Here is a 24,224-nt window from a genome sequence, read left to right as displayed (position 1 = left end):
ACGTAACCGGCTGCGAGAGCGATCAGAACGATCAAAGTGAGGATGTCGGTGCAGGATCGATCGGTGACGAAAACCTGTTCCGAGTGTCTGGTCGGCGGCGTGCCCTGGTTTTCTGGCGTCTGAAACGGATAAACATGGAAAATCGTCGGTGGGAAAGAACGTATTTCTGGAAAATAGCGCTCGCGCGCGCGCGCGCGCGGCTCCATTTATTAACGTCGCGTCAGTCTCCGCTTATTTTTTTCTGTCTCCCAGTCTATCTCTCTACCTCTCTCTTTCTCTCTCTCTCTCTCTCTCTCTCTCTCTTTCTCTCTCGTTCTCTCACTTTCTTTCTTTTTCTCTCCGCGATACCCGTCAGTGATATCTGTTGGCGAGCGACCGAATTAAAGCCAGCCCTCGTTCGCCGGGCGTCAACCCCTTGATCGCGCCGGTAATTTTTCGCTTATTCCAGTCGCAGTTCTTTAGCGAAATATTAAACGACGAGAGAGAACGACGAGTGGGTTCGGGGAAATTCAGAGGAGAACGCGGATTCCACGGTGAGCGAAGGAGGGACGCCGCTCCGGGGAGGATTAGAGGGTAATGGATTATTGAGGGCCCTCCGGTTGTGGTTATTGTCCGGATTTTCTGACGCGGCGACGAAGAAAAATGGAATTTAACAGGACCACGGAGATCCCTTCTTTTACTACCAAATTTTACAGGGCTCGCACGGCGTCGGATTTATTGGGAACGCGTAAAATCCGCAGTCTGGTGAGAAGTTATTAGTAAGCGCGCCGGGGATGTTTATGCGCGCTCCAATTCCCGAAGACAAAGTTCCGGAACTGGGCGCTAAACAGAGAATTGTTTTCTTTACGAAGGGCTTAAGTGAGTTATAAGAAATACTTCTCGCCCGGCTGCTGCTGCTGCTGCGGAAATTTATTGCCCGCGAATTTGAAACTTTATCGCGGCTCCTTACTCAGTCAATCATTCCGCATAATGCATTCCCATTTATAGGAGCATTCGGCGCGTTTCTCGTCGGTAGCAAGCTCCGGTCCGAGCGTTCTCTCGCGAAATTAACCCTCGCGTACGCGATCCTCGAGTGTTGTATCGCGAAAGATAGCACGCGGTTTTACGCTTCCGTACGGATCGATCGTGTTCCATTCGTGCCAGAAACGAATACGTTACCTTCATAAGTATACCGGCGCTCGGAGATTTCAGGTAAACGGTATATTAACTTTTCGATCAGATTCGGATGTTTACAGCTGTTACGACGTGTTTCAGCGGATCCGATTTTATTGGAGCTCATTGATGAAAAGGTTAAAGTAGCAATCACCGTGATAAATCCTCGCTTCCCGGTTTCGGTCTCATTAGTCAGATTACTTCGATATTGGAAGATTCTACGGCGTCGATATTCCACGGTTAACGTGTTAAATAAAATTTCTATTAGTCGACGAGCTTTTTTGGATGCGTCCGTCCGAATCTCTCTGCAACTTCGTTTGTTAACTATCTTCACAGCTGATTCACGGATTTTCGATATTTGTTTTCAACTTTCTGCATGCAATACCGATTCTATGCTCATGCTTGCCAGTCTGAATCGACCGTAACAGCAAAATGAGAGATAAAATTGCACGAAAGTGGAGACTTTCTTGTCATTTTTACATGTTCGCTTTCATTCATTGGAACGTGTACAGAACAACACGATAAAAACGTAAAAGTAAAAATCTGCAAGATATTACAACAATGTGTGAAAATATCGAGAATGGAAAATAAGTTGTTCGATAAGTTTTTATAGAAAAAAAGCAACGGACACAAACCGAGACGAAAGTTTTTCAGCAGAACATGTGATAAAGAAAATTCGAGTTTTAACCGTTTTGTTACAAATATTTATTACAAGCGTCCGAAAATAATCTTCCTTATTGATAATCATTCTCGTCGAGGGGCGTTCTGTTTCCTTTATTTAGGTTAGTTGATCGCGAGTGCATTTTTGTTGCAACAATCAGGGTTTCTGGTGAAAACGCATGGATTGTTTTGGTCGATGCACATCAACTTGTACCATAATCGCGGCCGAGTAAATGATCACGTATTATCAGGAGGATCGTGCCAGGGTTAACAAACTTTTCAATCTTTGCAACAACGATCCGACTTTCCTTGGTCCGCAATTTCCTGCGCTATGCGCACGTGAAACTAGCAGAAAGCCGCGTGCCGTTTGATCGTAACGCTAGAACAGCGGCATTTCACGTGTAATCTTATCATTTTCGTCGAGCACCGGTTCCCGACACGTGCGGCCATGCATGAGAAATTTAATTCTGGCCCGGAAAAATTTGTCGATCGGCGACCCAACGACCTGTGTCTCGGTTGTCCCCGCGTATCGTTTCCACGTTCGGCTCCTCTCTTTCCGTTCCTCTCTCTCTCTCTCTCTCTCTCTCTCTTTCTCCCTCCTACCCCCCCCCCCCCAAAAGAGGAAAGAAAAACAAGAAACAAGAAGAAAGGGCGGGATCTATCGTTTGCGGCCGGGCGTTCCAGTAAATTTTCCAACCTGTGAAATCGGGCGGAGCTAATGCTTTTAGCGAATCCTGCGACGTTTCACCGACACAGGGAAACTTGTAACCCTGTTACAACTCAGACCGTGTGCAGCCGCCACCCTAAATTAATTAGATTCTTTGACGGTGACCTTGCATTAGCGTCCGGGCCCGTAATTAAATTCCTCTCTGGCTTATTAAAAGCACGCCATTCCGCCCTATTGATTACATCATTATCCGCGCGAATCTTTCCGTGCGTTCGTCGCGCTAGATGCTCACGCACCGAGCGGGTAACGTCACTTAATTACATTTACGCCCCTTCGCGCGGCTCCTCTCGCACGCGTTTCAAGGGCCGGGATTCGACTAACCGAAAGACGCTAATTGCTATGGTAAACGGCCGCGGTAGGGCCGACTACCGGTGGCTCCGGTTTCACCCACTGTTTTCTTAATAGGATGGTAATATAATAGTTTAAATTCAACGCGTCCTGGCGGTCGTGTGCTCGACAAAATGGCCACGGCTATCGGTGAACAATGAATTATATTATTAACGGGGATCCCCGGCGGATGCGCTCGGACAGACATTGAATTCACGGAAAAATATCATTCGACACAAGCGTTGCGAAGCCCTTCCGAGACTCTCGTTCGAGATTTCTTTGCCGTCTCGCTGCGTTTACTTTCACGGACAATTGCTTCCGTACACACCTGCTGCCTTCGACTCGCAGTTTTTGACGGACAGTCGAGGTCTTTTTTTTTCTCATGTGCCCACGATTTTTAGATGCATCGAGAAGGTAACGATGCTTTCAGTTTCACTGTTTCGATTAGATCGCGGATTCTCGGGCAATTTAATACTTCTACGGTGTTCATAAAAACTTCGCACTAATGGTGTTCGGTTCATTTAGATCTTTCCACTTTATAGGAAGATGTAATAATCAATGTAAAAATACAGGAGGAAGTACAAGTTTGTATGCGGAATTATCGAAACGAGATAGATAAAGTAAGATGGAGACGGAAATAGTAAATTGTAAGCAATAAAATATCACGTATCTTAATTTTTACAGTTACTGCAATGATAGTGTATTACATGTGTTTTATTGTCATCGATCGATGAACAATATTCGCATCGTGCTATCTTGGTCGATTTTTCAGGTATAGCGTTCACTTGATTGAATCGTTGTCGCTTTGATAATTCCACGAGTTCTATCTATCTATCGTGCGTGATAATGTTGTTCTATTTTAGATCTATGGTTTTATCAGGAAAAAACGTTATGTCGATACGTGAATTATGTTGCAAAACATTACATAGAAATACTATAAATCGCGGAAACTCGACGCAAAATCGTACTTATCTATATAGATACTTATTGATTTGTTTAATTATTTATTTATTCCCTCAGATTCTGCTGATACACACAATGATTATAACATCATCAATGTAACAATTTATATTTTACATCTACGCAATTAATTTCGCAAAAAACTCGTTCATTATTTTAACCCTTTGCACTCGAAGCTACTTTAACCGTAATTCTAAAATAATTTTTCTGACTTATAGTATTTTCATTTTACATGACAGAGTGCATTTTCTGCATGCGAAATTGAGTCTTGCGACTTACACAACGGTTACGCTTTTAACAATTTTTTCAAATCTAAACTTTGTTAACGTGAAAATTATCTTAGAACGTGATATAATATATCACGTTTATATAATAATACATAATACAATACATAATGATATAATATATATATATAATATATAATATATCACGTTTATATAATAATACACATAATACAATACAATAATATATAATATATATAATAAAAATATGCATATAAGTGCAAAGGGTTAAAATTGGGCACCAATAAGATGATAATTAAAGAACTTATGTAAGCCTAATATACGGTCTGGATCATAGAAACACCATAGAGGGATTAATCACGTATTTCTTTTCTGAATAAGTTTAATAAGCCGAGATTAATGTAACAATATCTTCAGATTTTTTCAATATTTGTACAGATTCGCGGTACTACTCATACTTGTCGGAAACGCATAAACTCCGCAATGCAGTATCAATGTAGCCGAAAAAGTGCTAAGAAATCCCGATCAAGTGCCGTGGATTCACATGATCGAAAAGGAGCCGAGAGCGTCGCTACATTTCATTATCCACCGTACAACAATCATCGAGGCAATTTGTTTCTCGTATGCCTTTTGCCGTCGCCGTCGCCGCGCCGCGCCTCGCCTCGCCATGATACTACTCGTCAGAAACTGCATAATTGCAGCTGCACATCTTGCAAGAACAAAGTAATTTCGACGGCGCCGAGCCGTCAGAGAGCGTCGCAACTTCGCATTATCAAAAACTGTTCGGCGTTCAACGGCAGTTGTGTCCGTGGAAAATTGAGCCAGACAACGGCAACCCCGAACAGGCGAAGTTCATCGCCGGCGAGCTGCTCGTTTTGGGCCGTGCTGCGGCATCGGGTATCCATCACTTAAATCACCTGCTAGTGAGAACGGATCGATGGAGAGATATTAGTCTCTATAATTTCTGTCGGATCCGGCCGGAATGAAATTCCAGAATGGAAATTCTTCAATTCTCTCTTAATCATCCACGGACATCGACGCTCGGCGGGTCGTTCGGATAGGAGACAAGATGTTAAAGTAGAAAAGGGAGGGGTTGTGCCGTCGGGGCTCCGGTTGGCTATAGCGTGATTCACAATCAGGCAAATGGCCTTGAGCGACCAATATCCCGAGCGGCGTGTGTAGTCACGTGGCCAGAAGATCGGCTTATGGAGGAAGGGATGGGGGTTGGAGCTGATTCAGTGGATAAACGACGGGTTAGCGGAGTCTGCGACGCTCGTTGCGCGGTAATGAACTTCAGTATTAATTGGACGTTTTAGTTGGGTTCGGAGACAACTGCAGCCTGCCCCTTAAATGAACGGAGTGAATACCATACGTTGCTCTCTGGATACGTTCTCGCCCGTTTCATAATTATAGCGTCGCGGTTTCCGAACGAAAGTAAAGGCCGACAAGGAGACGACATGAAATTTTCAATGAATTTGGACGGCGACCAATCGCGCGGCACGCCCGGTGAATACGTCATGACTGTGAACCGTGTTAACTGCCAATTAAATCGAATACTTTATTAAATTGCTAATTCAGTCATTCTTCGGGCGCGAAACCGAAAGATCCGACCTCCGGGAACATAAGCCGAGTTTAATGCCGACCGTTAATTACATTAGGTCCAAATTACTTTATCGGGTCGAGCTTCTACCATTTCGATGATCTGTGTTCGACACGAATTGTTTCTGCATTCCGATGGTACTCTCTAATTGACGCCCAGATTCCGCAACAAAAATGGACAATTTGGGAAGAGGAGATACGATTATTCGAGCCTTGCGGTCTATTTTTATAGTTATAAAAATTGTCCACATAGAAATTCACACATATTCACAATTCCACATTATCTTATAAAAATGAGCCGCAAGGCTCCTCTTCCCAAATTATCCATTTTAGTGGACAATTTGAGCGTCAGTAAGGGAGACATTACTGTATTCCGAATTTTGTATCGCAATGAAACATTACTCGGCCCGTCGCGCTGCGATACTATCATCTGAACAATATCGCTATCTTTACAACCGCATGTATTGCACAGATAAAAGGCACGCCATTGTGCTATGCGAGTCGCATAAGTACTTGCTATTGATTCCAGTCCTTAAACCGATTTTTACAGCAGCTCCCCCATTACGCGGAATGGCCTACACACGTTTCGTAGGGCTCCATAATCGTAGAGTTCCGAAACACCGTTCTCCGAATAGCATTTCGATCATTTATTTATCCCGAATATATGCAATTTCCTGAGAGCGTTCGATGCCGGGAAGCTCGGACTTATCGAACGTGTATCGGGGCCTCGGTTAATTACCTTTTTACGTGGCCGTCGTTCTAGAGAGATAGTTGGGAAACGTAATTATAGGAGACACTTCGAGGAATTTTAATTTAGAATCTTATCTCTGGTAACGCAGCGACGCGCTTCAATCGATACACGCCTAACAGGAAAACAACACAAACGAAGAATTTCATTTCGTCGCCCCCGTCTCGGCGACCGACTCTGTCGCTCTAAATGAAAAAACTTGTAGTAAAGAGTGAAATTAGACTATTGCTTGCCGGCGGAACTTAACTCGGAACTTTGCTGGTCACGTTTCATTCTTCTTAATTATGACATGCAGTAAGAACAACTTTTGTTTCGCCCTCCTTCTTTTTTGTTTTTTTTGTTTTTTTTTTTAAATCCGCCATGCTTCTCTGACGGAGAACTTTGAAAATTATGTCACGCGCACAGGAGTAAATTGCCACGATGACCATTGTTTGTTGGAAGAACTAATCTTTGAACCTTTTGCTTGCCACGTTTCGTAGCTTCGCAATAATAGCAGGAATTAACACTCGGCCGACGAGGTCTCGGGTCCACTTAGACTCAAACTATAAACATTGTTATTGGTCTGTGTATCTAGTTTCTGACAATCAATTGAAATTTTTAAACATCTCTTTGACGCGAAACAGCTTAAAAATATATATTGAAAACACTTGATAAATAAAATTATAACTGAGTGTTCGAATGTTAAATACTTTTTTATTATGCGTTCATTCGCATTTCACATCGAACACAAAATTCTGAACGAAGATTACGTCCGCAGGCGAACTAGCGCCGTAATTATTGTTCAGCGAGGTCGTTATTTACCAAACTTCCTAGCAATAGATTGCGCCGGCTAATACGCTGCATGAATGTCTTTACAGGCACGCAACAAATGCTTCCAGCTGGATTGTAATACCTTTGACTACTCTTCGTATTGATAATTCTAGTCACAAAGTATGTAATCAGAGAAATGGCAGATCCACTGGGCCGGAAATACGTTCCCTTAGGCACACGGCAACCCTCCGCGAGTTCAGAATCATCCCCCTTCCCGTGATTATATTTTGAAACGCGCTGAACGAGCAGTTATAGTCGGCCTTTGTTCGCAGCTTTTAGAGTCTAATGTGCTCGAGAATGCGCTCGACTTATCAGGTGATAAATTTCGCCGAGCGCAGCCGGGCATTGTTTCTTCCTCTATGAAAACGCGATTAAAGATAAGACGTACAATAAATATGTTGGTGGCGGGCAGTTTTAAAATCCGCGAGATACCTTGAACGACACAAACCCGCGAAACTGTTGCAGCAACTTCGAGGAGATAGCGACTTCATAAATCTTGCCCGCTATGCACAGAATCGCTATTATCGGTATTAGCTAATGCGACATGCTATCTGAAATTAGTTCGGTTCGCGAGGATGCGGGACGATAGTAATATCGGCAAAGAACAGCCGATATAAATCGGATCGATCGACACGTTAATTTGAATAAGAATGAAACGTCGCGTTGCAAAATAAAACCATCAATTTCCCAAAAATGTCAACCGACGGGGATGAATCATCTTTTAATTCCCGTACGCCGAAAACGGTCCGCGGGAACGTTCGCATAATCTGAAATACCGGGAGCATAAATAAAAATCGGCGACGGACGAGCCCGTTTGAAAACGACAAACGATAACTTCGTGACGGAGCGCGACCGCAACTTCAATTTTTCAAGAAGTGAACCAGCCATCTGTCAAATTGCAGTGCATCCAGAGGAACAAATTTCAGCTCCGCGCAAGCAAACTCCTAAATACACTTAGCCACGAACGCTTTTCTTGCGTGAAATTCTATCTCCTAAACGTAGGCTAATTCCGGGAGAGAATGAATGAATTAGTGACTAACGCGTCGAGCGAAAAATAGGTTCAGTTACTGTGCACGGTAAATAAATTAACGACATTGAAACTAAAAACAAAAATTCAAACAACTAACTTTATTTTCCCGTAATCTTAATTACCGAATACTGATTCGTTTAGTATTTTCTTAAGCATTTTCATAAGTTTTACAGAATATTTTGCGAATTCAGTATCAAAAAATTGAAGTAATTTTTATGGTATTTTAAGAACTTCCATCTTTTACGTGTTTCATAATTTCAACATATAGATAACTGATTGAATTTTAATAAGAAAATTTGATATGGCTTGTGCGACAAATGCAAAGTTAATTATGCTTGAAAATAAACAAAAGATACAGTAAATGGCTACCTCACTGGCTCCGCTATCCTAATAACTGAGCCGTTTATTTTGAAAGTGGCGTAAGTTTGTTTTTAAGTCGATATATTTAAGGGTTTGCGTTTTAACACGTTTAAAAATAGGAAGCTAACTTTCGAGAAGATTTACTTGTATTTGTTATCTCAGGATACTGATATTTTTCTCGGTATAAATAATTTCGTATAAACATTAAAAAATCACCACTTTTCATTACGGTAAAGTGACTTATGCCACTTTCAAAATAAACGGCTCAACTAGTGAATCGTTTTTGTTCTGCAATAATCAGTAAATGTTTATTCTGTATAGCGATGCAAACTGAATATCAAAGGAAAGTTATAGTAAATTTAGAATATTATCTGCAACACAGATTGTGGCACATAGCTACAAAGCGCACAGGAATATATGTAGAGAATCGATACCTATGCGAAACGTTGCCTATGCAATAAAATAACATGCAGTTATATCTAGATCAACATCGACGACCTCGCGAACTCCGAAAAACTATGGCCTTGAAAAAAGTTACCTTTTGCATCGTTTTATGTACGTCGCTATTAAAGGAGACATTTAGGTAGAACCCTAAGGGTGGACCACCCTTGTATTAAGACTTTGAAAAAAAGTGAGACTTAAAAAAAAAGGAGGGTCGTCTCACACGGAATTACCCTACTTAAATCCTATAACATCGTTAATTCGCAATTTAGCAAGAAAAATTGCCCGCGACCCGTCAAAGGAGACAAAACGCGACAAGAATAAGCAATCACGAAAACCTCGTTTTGCAAATCAGAGAAAGGAACGACGCAACGAACGTAATTGCGTAATTTTCTTGAGGAATCTTTCTCCTAAACAGAGCAGAAACAGCGGGATTTGAGCGGAGACACGCGAGTGCCGGTGTTCTGGGGGGCTGACTCTACGACCCCGAGGGTTCAAAAGGGGTCCCGACTTCGGCCCCCGCTCTTCGGAGCCGGTGCAGTTCAGTTTACCGTGACAAGCAAAGCTCGAAGTTTTATATTAAAATACTTGAGCGGAAATTTCAGTCGCGGAGGGGTAACGGTGGCGGTCGGGGCGGGGGGCGGAATCATAAAAAATAATTCTTACCGTGGGCTCCACTTTGGACGAGGTCTCGTCCGAGCAGCCGCAGCAACCCATGCCCGACGATGGGGAAGGTAATCCCTGGGAACAGCCGAGAAACTTTTCCTTCTGATCCTGTTCCACCGGCGGAGTCGGCCGCTGTCACGGATGCGCCTGCTTCCGGGAATAAATTAAAACGGAAGTTCTTTAAAGGCGACCAGAAACTACACAGGGCGGTAAACACCGCGACAGATTCTTCGTCTTGTTTCACGGGCTTTTCTTATTCCACCACGGTTTTTCCGTATCGTTCGTTCGCGGCCGGCCGAAGTCGATCTCCGGTCGTTGCGCGTCGAGAGCCGGAGAACCTAAGGAGGGCGACGAGCGTCGACTGACGGCTACCACCGAGGCGATCATGCGATTTTTGAACTGATACCGACGCGATAACGGCGTCGAACGATGCGACACCATTTCCGCGACACGCGAATAGATTTTCGGGTTCCGACAATGATAACGGGAAATCTGCCGCTGATACGATAATTACCGGGCTTTTTTTTCCCAAGCTTACCGGTCGACCGCGATTAGTGTTGCGGACCACTGTGATTTATTTCGGTAATTACGTTCGGATGTGGACGAAAGTTTTACTTTTTTTGCTGGTTGCTAATCGGTGAACTGCGGATTTGGTGCATTTATGATACAAAGATGGAATTTGAAACAACGAATATATTATAATAATTTAAGGACGTGCTCAGTTGTTATTTTTCGATAATAATGAATTCTGTTGCAGAATTGGTGGATGTTTTATATTATTTCGACCTGCAGCGATTTTCACCCTAGACAGAAGAATACTTTTACTTTTTCTGCTTTTATTAAGATTATAAATAATAGGTAGATTGTGGATCTTAAGCATTTTTTTACAAGAAACGAGCAGATGTAGTTTAAAACAACAGTGAAATGAAGAAACATGAAAATTTATTTGTTTCCTGTTTTACAACACAATTGCAAGCCTGAAGCGAAAAATGAATGGAAACTGTGCAAGGATAATTTGTGAAACTAATAATAAGTAGAAATTATTGGTATCACGTGTTTCGAAAGTATAGAAAAAGGTTTGTTCGTAGACTGCGGATTTTTATGCAAAGTAAAAAATGTCTAAGTTGATCGTAAAAATCTTAAGCCAGATAAAAATGTCTTTCCTCTTTTAATAATCTCAATAAGTCGCATATGTATAATAATAAATATATTCTCAGATTCGTCTAATGTCTCCACAACATGAAACAGAGGACATTTTTATAAGAAAAAAGAAATGCATAAAATCCGCACTCTACTAATTAAACCGTGAAGTGTTAAGGAAGGCTGCCACGTTGTCATCGGTCGAGTGGCACGAGATATTAGCAGATCAATTAACGACACTTACTTAATTATCCAGAATCGCAGGATAATTATTGATATTAATAATCGCGTTTTCATTACGTGTAACAGCAAATTACATGGTGAGAATGTCGTTAATATTATTATTAGTTGGCACATTGTGGACGGCTACGTATCGGCGGTGCGATGTTAATTTCACAGTTTAATTTCGAGTTTGGATTTAACTCGTTATTGCGTAAACATTTTGTTATTACTTTAACGCGTTATCCATTTGTATCTATTATTGCGATTGTGTCGCGATTGCGAACGCAGGAATCTATGCGACGAGTACGAAATTTATGTGTATCGGGTTGAACGAACGTAGTCGACGGTGAATAATGCAATTGTTGGTAATATTTTACAAGCCCCCGACCGACGTTCGAAGAACAGAGATATAATTAAGATGAATAATTTCGAAATAAAATTGAAAGGCGATCGTTCGATGTAGGTCGGAGAAGCACGATGAACGTCATTACTTTCGCATTAAAATCTGATCAGCTGCCTTCACGGTAGCGGTTAATTACGTCGATTAGACGCTGTCGATAACTATTGTGTTTTCTGAGAAAGTTCCGATACGGATTAACGAGGAATCCATCTTTCACGCCTTCCACGATTTTCCTTATCAGTCCACTTTAAGCGAACATCATCGCCTAATCAAGACTGATAGTACTTTGTATTGCGTAAATTCATCGATTTTTATTACAGCGTTTTTACCATCACGTTAATACGATAATAACTGTCGTCTTCGAGTAGATTATCATTTCCCATAAAAATGGACACGACGAACAAATTTTCCGTCGTCGTCTCGATTTCAGAATCCGCAGAATCTCCGTCACGAAAAATTACGGAGCTTCCGTCGAGCCTGACAATTATAAAACCATTACAGCGAAGCCAATCTCGGTAACACTTCAAGTAACTTCGAAATCACTAATTACCGCAGATGTTGCGGATCCGCCGGAAAAAAAAGAACTGTAATAAATCAAACGTGAAACAGAAGCATCGTCGGTTTTCACCGGCGTTTTCACTCGCGCGCGTTGCGTTTGCATCCGTTGCGAATGCATAAAATCCACAATCAACCAATTACTATTCAGATCGTCCATTGACGAACACGGAGCCCTCGTTAAAACTGGATTTGCCAAGTGAAAAAAAACAATGTTTTCTAACTCTCTTCGGGTTGACGTCATTAATATTACCGGAGACATCCTCTCTCTCCCCCCCCTCTTTCTCTGCCTTTCTCTCCCAGTCTCTCCCAGTCTCTCCCTCCGTGCCTCCCTCTTCGCTTCGTCGCGGGTCACGTCAGTTTCGATCGATTAATCGAATAAGCCTGCACGCCACGGCAAAATGACTGGTACGTAATATCTCGTGGGGGTTGTTGCCTTTCCCCTTTCGCCCCAAGTCAGATAGCATCGGGCAGTTCTAGCGCGGAAGTGTACATTTTATTATATTTCCGGGCGCGGCGCTGCGCGGACGCTCCGCTCTCGAACTTCGTTCGCCGATTAATTATTGGGGCTGCGGTTATGAAACAACGCGCCGGTAATTGGGACGCAGGATCGGTTCTTTGTCCACCATGCACGCGAGAGATTTTGCCGGAACTATTATCCCCGTTGAACGTCGCACTTAATTCGCGTAAAGCTCGAAGCGAGCGCGGAGAGTCCCTCCGACGAATTTCGGGGCGAATTTTCTGAACTCGAAACAATTGTTTCGGCGCGCCGCGCGGCGCCGTCTACGGAAACGCTGAAATAACCTTTCCCGCCGAGCGAAAATATCCGGCAATTTCTTCGTCTTTTTGAATTGAAGATCAGCCCGAGCTCTGGCTTCGAAACTTTTTGGCGTTCGGCGGTGTTCTTTAACCCGGCGCCGAGGAATTCTCTCCGTCGAAGGAACAACGGCGGGATCGCGAAGATCATGCATCGCAATGACGCATATTTTTTTCGGCGAGGGATTAGAGTGCCGCGGTGTTCGAGTTCAAGTAGAACGCGGGACAAGTTGCGGGAAATTCGATTTGAAATACGGTAAAGTGGTTCGAGTTTCAAACTTCTCTGCCAATTGAACGAGTTCGTTTTCTTTGATGCGGGACGGCGAGGTATACAGATTTTGTTTAACGGCGCGAAAACGGCCCCGTTCGAAAGTTTCATATCGAATTGGGGACCGATTGGTGATTTATCGGTCGAAATAGAAACGTTTTCTCAATTATTCAGGATGCGAATAATGCAGATACGAGGATTACGATATACTGAACATACATTTTCTTAAGCATCGGATGGGTTGACGTTGAAATATTTTATTTTACGCGATAAAGAAGTTAATGCTTTTATTAATTGGCGTATTCGGCTGCTACTTTAAATAGACGTTCGATGCGCAAAATTACAATACGTTATTTTACGCGTTGCAACGTACGGAGTATTTACCGACGTATTTGTCTTACTCCTTTCACCCCTCCTTCGCTCTGTATATTGTGAGTCAAGTATCTTCGAAAGGATACGATGATGATTGGAGCACATATGGACACATCCCGATTACCGTTTTTTAAGGAAATTTTGGGTGTATAAAGGGCCTAAACGCGACTAAAATCGGGTCCAGTTTCAAGTCGAAAATAGACGAAGAAACACTTGCAAGATCGAGTCTGATACTCTTTCGAGCAATTCAACCGAGTACAGCAAATTCTCCATAATTGACGCTCAGATTGCGCACAAAAATAGATAATTTGGAAAGAGGAGATACGATTATCCGAGCCTGCGGCTCGTACCGACTGTCACAACTATAAAAACGAGCCGCAAGGCTCGAATAATTGTATCTTCACTTCCAAAATTGTCCTTTTTTGTGTACAATCCGAGCGTCAATTACGGAGAATTTACTGTATATCGTTAGCTTGTAATATACCATCTTTTTCCAGTCTATTTAATTGTGAAATTCAATTATTCCATTTCCTGATTCGAAGCAGGCACAATCCACAGAGATACATCTTTAGCGTTCGAGATGTACCTTCATTTCTTCTTTGTGAAAGTTACGAGGCAACCAAACTCTAAATCTCTACCATTCCATAACTAATGGCGCCCCGACGATGAAATAAGCATCGACTGGTTCACGAAGCTCCTACCTTTATAGTGGCGTCTCGGTGATGAAATAAACATCGGCTAGATGACGATTTTTTCTGCCAGCGACGCCCCGATGATGAAACAAGCATCGGCTAGTTCACGAAATCCTTACAATCCTCCAATGCTTACAGTGGCGCCCCGATGATGAAAAAGACATCGGCTAGTCCGCGGCACCCTCGCCTACCTAGTGACACCCAGGGATGAAATAAGCATCGGCTAGTCCTCGAAAACCTATCCTAAAACCTGGTGGCGCCCCGGTGATAAAGCAAGCTTCGGCTAGCTCACGTAACATTTACCCTACTAGTGGCGCCCCGACGATGAAATAGGCATCGTCTAGTCGACGACACCCTCGCCTACTCAGTGACACCCTGGTGGTGAAATAAGCATCGACTAGTTCACCCAATTCTTTACCAAAACACCGAAATCCCATCAAACCTCCGACCAAGCAAAGCCGCCTGGCCCTCGGCTCCTGACAACGTCACTCAGTTTTCTTACAATCGAATAGGTTTTTTTGTTGTTGCGAAACAATTAAATAGTACAGATTTGATTCGGTGGTCTCAAGAATTTGATCAGAAAATCTTACGTTGAATTAAGAATCAACTGGTGATTTATTGATAGCGCAAGAAACCTTAGTCGAGTCTTAGTTATTATTCACGCTGTGGAAGTGTACGTTTCCAGTTTCAATATTCATGCAGACCTAGAATTCCTTTTTCAACATTTTGCTATCTCAGTAGCCCAAGAATGCCATGAAACCATAGTAATGTGATTGGTGAAGTAGAAATTGGAAAGTGACGATACATGACATTATGAATCCGTCTGAGGTGTTTACATTCTTCAGATCTCCATGCATTGTGCGCTGAATACGTAAACGTAAATGTTTGTTTTTCAATTAAACGCGGAAGTTGACTTACGAAATGGTTTCGTGGAAATACGTTTTTCCATTGACATAAGCAATCTGGGGATCTTTATGCGTACACGTGTTTAGTAAAACGCAAGGAAACGAATTTTCTGGTCGATGTGAGAGATCTTTTTCCTTCTTAGGAAATGATGTTAGTACAATGATACTTGGACCGTTTATTTTGAAAGTGGTGCAAGTCCACTTTCTTTCGTTTCGAGAAAATTGAATGTTAGCAGATCTGACAATTAAAAAATATAGGTTAATTATGTGAAGTCTGGGAATGTTTGTACTAATTTATCAATATGTAATCTGATTATATAAATTTCTTTTAGACGAATTTAACTAAAATAATATACACAATTTCCAGGCTGCAAATGGACTTACACCACTTTCATAATTAGTCAATTGTAAATATCATTTAATTTCAATTTTGAAATAACAAATATCACTTAAAATATATCTCATATTAATCCAATTTTATAATATAATCCTATAAAATAGGATTAGCATTTTTTATTTTGAACGTTAATTATATTTATATATTGTTAAACTTAACACAAGATATTGGTATTATTAATTATTTATGCTCTTCATGTGGCAGTGTTTTGAAATATTCATGATGCACAGGAGGTATATAAGGTAATAGCTGCTGCATATCCTTATATTTTTCGTATGTAATAGGCTTGGCATCGTGATGGAAATTGGACTTACACCACTTTCATAATCAATGATTACGCAATTTCTTTTACCGGCCAATTTTAAATTGAACAAAGCATTGGCATTTATTAAGATATTAAACACTAACTAGTTATAAACAAAAAGTTTACACTAAATTAAGCATAAATTACGTGATATCTCATTTTTTTGAAAAAAGGACTTACACCACTTTCAAAATAAACGGTCCACTTAATACAAAAACAAATGACCATAAATTCGAAATACGAAATCATGTATCAACGATAAATAAATGAATGTAATTGTTACATTCAGTTACAGAGGCACAGTTACTTGCTTTTAATTACATATCCTTAATACTAGCAGCTCTTATATTAGATCCCGTAATCTCTAGTGGCTAAAAAACAAAACTAAGTTTCCGTGTACGACTCTTTTTGCGAAATTATAGTACTTGATATGTCGAGAATTAAAACAATTTTAAATACGTCAGTTTCTATTTTCTGTGGTCGTTCCAAGTAGTAGCAAAATTGAAAAGAAAAGGTATTTCGAACATTGTACAGTAAATTCGTCCCTTAACGTCCACAAAACGTTCAAGTCGTTTCGTTCGATTTGAAGAAAGTAATCTTGTTTTGAAAGGTGAGCTATAAGTAAACTCCTTCGCATGTGTATGCTATCTTATCGAACACAGCAAACACAACAGCATCGAAAATCTTCTAAAAAAAAATTCAAAATTCCTGAGAGACGGCTCGACAGTTCCGCGTCATAATCCCGTGTATCGTAACACCGCGCGCCATAGAACTAGGACGAAAGTATCGTAACACGACGGCAGGTCGCCGTAAATTCCCGAGGAACCGTCTTCCGGGCCGGATGACACAAAAAGCGACGGGAGTCGCGTGATTGCGGCAGCGAGGGGCGCATCGCCACGAACGGATTTGCACTGTCGATTAAATTTCGACGCGCCTTTTTTTCGACCGGACAGCTCTCCGTTCGGGATCTCCTCGTTCCTTTTTTCTTTTTTTTCGAATCTCGCGCGGCACAAAATCGCGGTCGTCGAGGAGACAGGGAGGGCTCGGAAAGGATAAAAAAACAGGAGCGAATGTGATAGCCTCGTTAAGCTTCGATCGCGGGCGAAGTGGTCGACGATTTGAAAAAGAAGGGAAAAAATCAGCGAGCAAACAGAAAAAAAGAAGGGACAGAGAGCGAGAGAGAGAGAGAGAGAGAGAGAGAGAGAGAGAGAGAGAGAGAGAGAGAGAGAGAGAGAGAGGAGGCGAGCAGTGGCTGCAGCGGCAGCAGAAGAAGAAGAAGAAAAAAAAACAAGGTTCGCGCGACGAATTTCGCCGGAGTTGCTTTTTCCACCGATGAAACCGGAGCAGCAGCAACCAGCCGGCAGGAACAATGCAACTTATCGAGCGACACACATACCTGGTTATTGGTACGCCAGATAAGAGGTGAGCCGAAGAAAGAAAGAAAGGATCGACGGGAAAAGGTGGAACAGACGGCACGGCTAGGCGAACGGACCGCGACGAAAACGCGACGCGGCCGTGTCACCTGGAATTAAGCCGCAACGATCCGCGTAATCGTAATACCTGTGCAATGTACACGCGAGCGTCGCGTCGCGTCGCGCCGCGTCGCCACGGCGGAACACTTATTATCACAATCTCTAACCGCCGCCGGGAAAATTAACAAAGTTCGGACCTCGTTTTCGGCGGCGAAACAAATGTTCCTATTATGGAACGCTCGTTAGGAGACGTCGCGCTGCTTCCCGTTGATCACGCGCTTTGATATTTAATTTCCAGCGTGGCCCGATAACCGATTTTCAGCTCCGGCCTTCTTCTTTCTTTTCTTTTTTTCAATTTCACCCGGAGATGATCCGTCGCGGCCCCAATCGAACGATAACGCGTTCCAGAAGGCGATTAATTGTTGCCGATCTAATAAATTCCCGCGCGCCGAGATTGATCTGGAAACGATCGCGCGCAGTACATCATATCCAGCGGTGGACTGTTTTATTCGATCCGGCGCGTAAAACTTGGAAGATATTTTAGCGGGACCGCATTTTATTAGGGAAGATCCTGTGCATCATTCGGGAAATCCTAAATAATGCATATTCGGTGAAGAACCTTCGATATATATATCTTGCCTCGTATTTCAGGATTTTGTATTTATAGTAGAAGCGGGTCGGTGCAATTTGAAACAGCGAAAATATTAATATAAACTAAGAACGTGGATGTACTAATTTGTTTTTATTCAAGTTATCGAAGAAGAATAAAATTATTAAGAAAGGAAAGAAATCGTTTCCCTTGGTTTCCACGTCTGGCAATTAATGTAGACAATTTTCATTTTGCACGAATATCCGCAGTTACTTGTAAAACATATGTCCAGTGATATACTTGGTGACAGTTTTAAATTACGTAGCCGTTTCTTTTTGGAATTTATCTCTGAAATATTTTAAATACATTTTTTGATGCAAGATTACAGGTGTATTCTTCCATGTGCGAGGTTGAAGCAACAACACATAATTTTGCCTAAGTAAATATACGTACAAGAACGTATTATAATTATGTACACTTGAGGTACTAAACGTTGAAGTACAATCTGATACATTTCTTTGTACAGCAAATTGATTTAATAAAATTTAAAAAGTACATTTTAAATACACGAATTATGATACGTTCTTTTATACAGCAGATCAAAATGCAAACTAAAGCTACATTTGAAGTTCGAAATTATGATACCGAGTTTTCGGTTTCGGTTTGCCAAAATAGATTTTTCCATTTGCTATTTGAAATGCTGGCATATTTCTTTATTGTTAGTACAACGTAATATTATATCTCTACGCCTGCATACGCGACGTTTGCCCGCGGCAGTGCCGCAGATGTTTGCGAAGTACAATAAAAATAGTAATAACTTTGATATTACGTTTACCAAGGCATTAACACGTTTGATAGTGGAAATAAACTTTTGTTTGACTCCGGTCCCTGCAAATTGCGCCGGGGAAGTTTAATCTTACATAAACATCTGCAGTTACTATGTTCCGGCTTTGATATCTTGGCTTCTCGGAGATGCAAAAGTAATCGTTCGAACTGCGAGAGAACGAAAATTTCGTTTTCAAGTTGCTCGGAGTTTCTCGCTCTTACATTCGCACTCTCGATTATATTTTTACTGCGTCTGATGAATCGGCAGACAGTCTCCGTAATCTCGCGATAGAACTTTAGGAGGGAATAAAGTTTCAAGGGAGGATAGCTCCGAGAGAAAAAAAAAGGTAAGGTAGATGATTTTTCCAGCCGTTCATCGTGGAATTTCGAAAGTGAACTGTCCGTTATCTTCGTGGAAATGATTGACGGATCTATCAACCCGTTCCGGAAAACGCGAAAATAATTAAAAGTTGAACGCCGGATCAGCCTTCCCCCTATCCGGCAAACTGTAAAACCGAGCATGATTTTGCTTAGCGCGCGATTACACGCGGAGAATCGGGACGGGCGGCACGAACGAAAATCCGTGCTTAATTCACGGTGAATAATTCGTGCTCAATTGATTGCCGGCTAATCGCGGGCCCAACGTAAACAAAACAATTCATTCGTAATTTATGGTCGGAGCTCTGGGCGGCTATCGTCGGGTCTGTCTGAGACCCGGGAAATTATGTAAATCGTGTCCCGGCAAACGCGAACGTTCTTTCCGCGTGTGCCGTACATTCGAATTTAAAGGGTTAAAGGATTCGCGCGCACAGACCAGTTGCGTTCAAAGAAAATCATACGATCGAAGAATAAATTTTTCTCCATTTCCCCACCCCCCCTCTCTCCCGTTTTCTTTTTTTATGGAATATCGATTCCAGGTAAAATGAATTTTCTCCGTGAGCGGAAAAGTTGAATCTTTTTGATAGATTAATCCCGGCATGATCCTCGACCCCCTTTCCCCCAACCGCTCCCCCCCCCCATTCGTCGGCCCCTTTTTTATTTTCTCGATACGCTTGCGGAATTGAGTATTTTCTGATAACAGGGGAAATGAAAGAAACGAATCACTCCGAAACGAAGGAGAACGTCGGAGGCTCGGAGCCGGTCCGTACGGGTTCTTCTGGGATCGTTCTTACATCAAGTATGTGTAACCGGCGGCGCCGCGGCTCGATCGATCGCTGTCTTTATTTTTCTATCGGTAATTGCTTTCTCGGCAATAAATGATTTCGCGAAACAAGTCCCGGCAGATCTGATTTATATCGTCCGGGACTGTGAGTAACGTTCTGGCAAGAGCTCTGAGGCGGAGAGAGAGAAAGAGAGAGAGAGAAGAGCTCCTTTTTGTTCCACGCCATGTTGGTTACTACAAAATCCTTGCCTCTCAAAAGAGTCTCTTAGAAAAGCTTTTCATTCTTTCGCCAGGAAACCTGATACGCCTTGAAACTGATACAATCCGTGGCATACGTTCGCCACACGGGAAGAACAGTAAAATAGAAGTCTTTATAATACGCGACACGGCTCTTTGTTTTATATTTCGTACGGTCAAAGGTCTGGCAAAGGAAGTTCATGTCTCGTTACATTTTCCGACAATATTGTTTCGTTCGATTCATTTAATCGACGGAACAAAATCGCTCCATTACAGACGCGATTACGAATATTATGCGCAACGAGATCCTTCCGGTGACGATAATGCATTAATGCGAAAAGATGACAAAGTGAAGAGAAATATATCGCGGGAAAATAGGAGAAAGGAAGTCAAAATAATGAATTCGAATGTATTTAGATTTTTGTTTACCCTTGATAGCCAAAATATAATAATATATAAATTAAATTGCTCCATTAGATACGAGATTACGAATATTATGCGCAACGAGATCCTTTCGGTGACGATAATGCATTAATGCGAAAAGATGACAAAGTGAAGAGAAATATATCGCGGGAAAATAGGAGAAAGGAAGTCAAAATAATGAATTCGAATGTATTTAGATTTTTGTTTACCCTTAATAGCCAAAATATAATAATATATAAATTAAATTGCTCCATTAGATACGAGATTACGAATATTATGTGCAACGAGATCCTTCCGGTGACGATAATACATTAATGCGAAAAGATGACAAAGTGAAGAGAAATATATCGCGAGAAAATAGGAAAAAGGAAGTCAAAATAATGAATTCGAATATATTTAGATTTTTGTTTACCCTTGATAGCCAAAATATAATAATATATAAATTAAATTGCTCCATTAGATACGAGATTACGAATATTATGCGCAACGAGATCCTTCCGGTGACGATAATACATTAATGCGAAAAGATGACAAAATGAAGAGAAATATATCGCGGGAAAATAGGAGAAAGGAAGTCAAAATAATGAATTCGAATATATTTAGATTTTTGTTTACCCTTGATAGCCAAAATATAATAATATATATATTAAATTGCTCCATTAGATACGCGATTACGAATATTATGTGCAACGAGATCCTTCCGGTGACGATAATACATTAATGCGAAAAGATGACAAAGTGAAGAGAAATATATCGCGGGAAAATAGGAGAAAGGAAGTCAAAATAATGAATTCGAATATATTTAGATTTTTGTTTACCCTTGATAGCCAAAATATAATAATATATAAATTAAATTGCTCCATTAGATACGCGATTACGAATATTATGTGCAACGAGATCCTTCCGGTGACGATAATGCATTAATGCGAAAAGATGACAAAGTGAAGAGAAATATATCGCGGGAAATAGGAAAAAGGAAGTCAAAATAATGAATTCGAATGTATTTAGATTTTTGTTTACCCTTAATAAAATTATTAAAAAACCCTCCCAAAATAGGGGAGAATTTGAAGGCAACTATGCACAGGTGAATAGAAGGTCGACAAAGCGCGATACAGAATTGTATGCCAATACACGTGCGATACGTGCAATAAGCGAATCCGGATCTGAATCCGTCTAATTTAAGTACACAGGTACACGGATATGTATGTGTATTTTTAATGCAGGTTGATATAATGCGTGAAGTTGATACAGTGAAGCGTGATCAATAGCCGACAACAATCCGATCGGAAAACAGGAACACATCGGTTGCAATTGTTGCCACGTAATTCGGGCAGGTACGTGTTGACGGGACACGTGTACAATAATGCACGGATCTCTATATCCGTGTACACGGATAATAAAATGCTTAATTACACGTGTATCAAGAACGTGGATATTTGATTCGCGAACACGGGTTTCGCGGATTCTGTGTTCACGTGTTTCTTCAATGCTCGGTTTCTCTGGCTCGTACTGTACCCTAAAAAGGATAAATCCAAAAATAAGAAATTCCTTTTTCTTTTGTTCTAGGCATCACGTTGAAAATTTGCTCGAGAAATTCTAAAAAGTGGTAACAGCGAATTAATGTAATAAACACGACATAACAAACATGTCGTTTAATCGAATAAAGGAACAAAAGCATTTTTCATGCGTTCCTGCGAACTGGATCCGCTGTTCGCTAATTTAATTCTCCTGGCAAGAGAATTCTGTCATTTCCTATCGTATAACATTTTTTAATTAAAATTTACATGATTATTTATTGGCCTGAAATGTAATATTGACGGCCCCGAGTTCCGCGGATGGGGATTCATTCTCTCTACTTAGGTGCTTCGAATTGTTTGATTCCTCCATAATTGTGTTGCAAACTGATCTGCATGCTGGATTCAAGTGAGAACCTTTCGTGTAATTATTTCTCGGTATTCCCTGGATCAAACTACCGGAATAATTTCATCTTACAATTTGCAGTTATAACTTATTATTCTGGAACGCAGCAACAAAGTAGAAAAATTGAATCTTCTAATAACCCATAAATGTCGATTTAAAATGAAAAATCTTTCGTGTAATTATTTCTAAGCATCCTACAGTTGAAACCACTTAAACATTGTCAGCTTACAATCACGATTCATTGTTCTGAAATACTGTATTAATGTTCGTGCAGTGTTCAGATAAGAGTCTAACAATTTTCAAGATGCTGCCTCGATTATCCAAACATCGGTATCGATGTACAAATCAGTAAAAATTTACTCGAGTACTGTTTTCAAACAGCTATTTCTTTCTTTATGCAAAATAATCAATTTCTTCATAAATTACAAGAAAAAACATGAGACAGATAATAGCGTATTTCTTCTTCGAATAATTTCAACAAAGTGAAAATAATGTAACGATACTCTTAAATTCCTCTTGTATCTTCATTCCGCTGTATTTCGCTAATCCGTTTTTACCACGAATATTTATATAATAATATCATAAAATGTCTGCCCACGACTTTCCAATTAGTTCGGATAACCGAGCTTCGTACTGTACCGTAAAAATATCTGATTACGTTGGAAAATTAAATTTCCTAACAACAAACCCACGAGTCGTCTTAAAGCGAAAATCTTTTGTGCAACAGCTGCCGTAACTGGCTCTCTAACAGTCCTAGAATCGTTCGAGCGGTTTTCCAGTAATTTTTCTAATGAACATTTCTGTCCAGAAGAAAAGTCACGAGTCCCCGCGGACCCGTCGAAGCGATTACAGCTGTTTTCTCTGGAACGTCGCGACAGCTATATTCGCGGTTTTCTTCCGAATGTCGTGCACATCAGACGGAACGGTTCATTGTGTTGTCTCTGACGTTCCGCGGGCAAGATGGCTGAATCATCCCGTCCCATTCGAGTCCCCCAGCCGCGACAATGATCGTTTTGTCATCAGTGGCCACGGTGTTGTCCCGCTGGAAGGAAACTATCATTCCGACGACTGAAGCTGTCCGTTTTGTTCCCGTCGCTGACTCCGATCGATCCTGCTCCTCTTCCCTGACAATAGGTTTGCGCACAGCGATCGTTCCTTTCGATCCGGGACCGGCTCGAAGTGTATCAACCCATCGAATACCCCATCAAAGACTCAGCGGGAATCCGCGACGGGATAGACGAAGTTAGTTTTGCCAGCGACGGCGATGGCTTGCCGCGGTATTTAAATAGACAGTGTCGCTTTCAGTGTTGCCGCGCGGCTTTCAACGCTTCTAACCGTGGAACAGAATCGGATTAAAAGATGACGCGTCCTGCCGACTCGCGGAACCGTATTTAACGGGGGATCTCTTTCCCATTAAAAATAGTCAGTTACCGATCCGACTGATAAGAGCGTGCTTCGTACGATAGTTAACTGACTCACCGTCAATCTTGCTCCGATTAATCTCTCCGTGGAAATAAAACGCTACCGGCGTGTTTTATTTTTGAGAAGTTCAGTCACTTCTGCTACAATAATAATTACCGACCGCTCGGGCCGATTAGTTTGCGATGTCAGGTCGCAAATAGAAATATCTTTTCGATACTATTCTGGCCCGTCGAATAACGATATTTTTAAATTCTCTCGATACTCCGACTGTCATAAGCTTTTCGGAACAAACGTGCACGAGCTTCTCGGTCTGATCATGCCATATTGAAGTGACGAGACTTCATGCGCCAGTTTCGTTCACATTTTTTCAGCCGTTGCCTG

At 41.5% G+C, this 24,224-nt stretch overlaps 1 protein-coding gene across 6 annotated transcripts in view; it reads right to left on the bottom strand.

Moving 5' to 3' along the window:
• Positions 1-24,224, bottom strand: part of LOC117217424 (choline transporter-like protein 1) — a 93,097-nt gene that overhangs the window by 16,072 nt on the left and 52,801 nt on the right. For 3 of the 6 annotated variants that reach the window (XM_033465016.2, XM_033465020.2, XM_033465018.2), the window contains exons 2-3: positions 9,723-9,872; positions 3-119 (exon numbers count right to left, since the gene is read on the bottom strand). In XM_033465016.2, coding sequence (XP_033320907.2) covers positions 3-119; positions 9,723-9,773 — 168 coding nt within the window. In that variant the 5' untranslated portion in view covers positions 9,774-9,872. The remainder of the gene's footprint in view (positions 1-2; positions 120-9,722; positions 9,873-24,224) is intronic. The other 3 variants (XM_033465017.2, XM_076525772.1, XM_076525773.1) reach the window with 3 other exon arrangements.

This window comes from Megalopta genalis, chromosome 12 (assembly GCF_051020955.1).
Source record: "Megalopta genalis isolate 19385.01 chromosome 12, iyMegGena1_principal, whole genome shotgun sequence".
NCBI lineage: Eukaryota > Metazoa > Arthropoda > Insecta > Hymenoptera > Halictidae > Megalopta > Megalopta genalis.
Note: the sequence above shows the minus strand (reverse complement) of the source record. Positions and strands in the feature narration are given on the sequence as shown.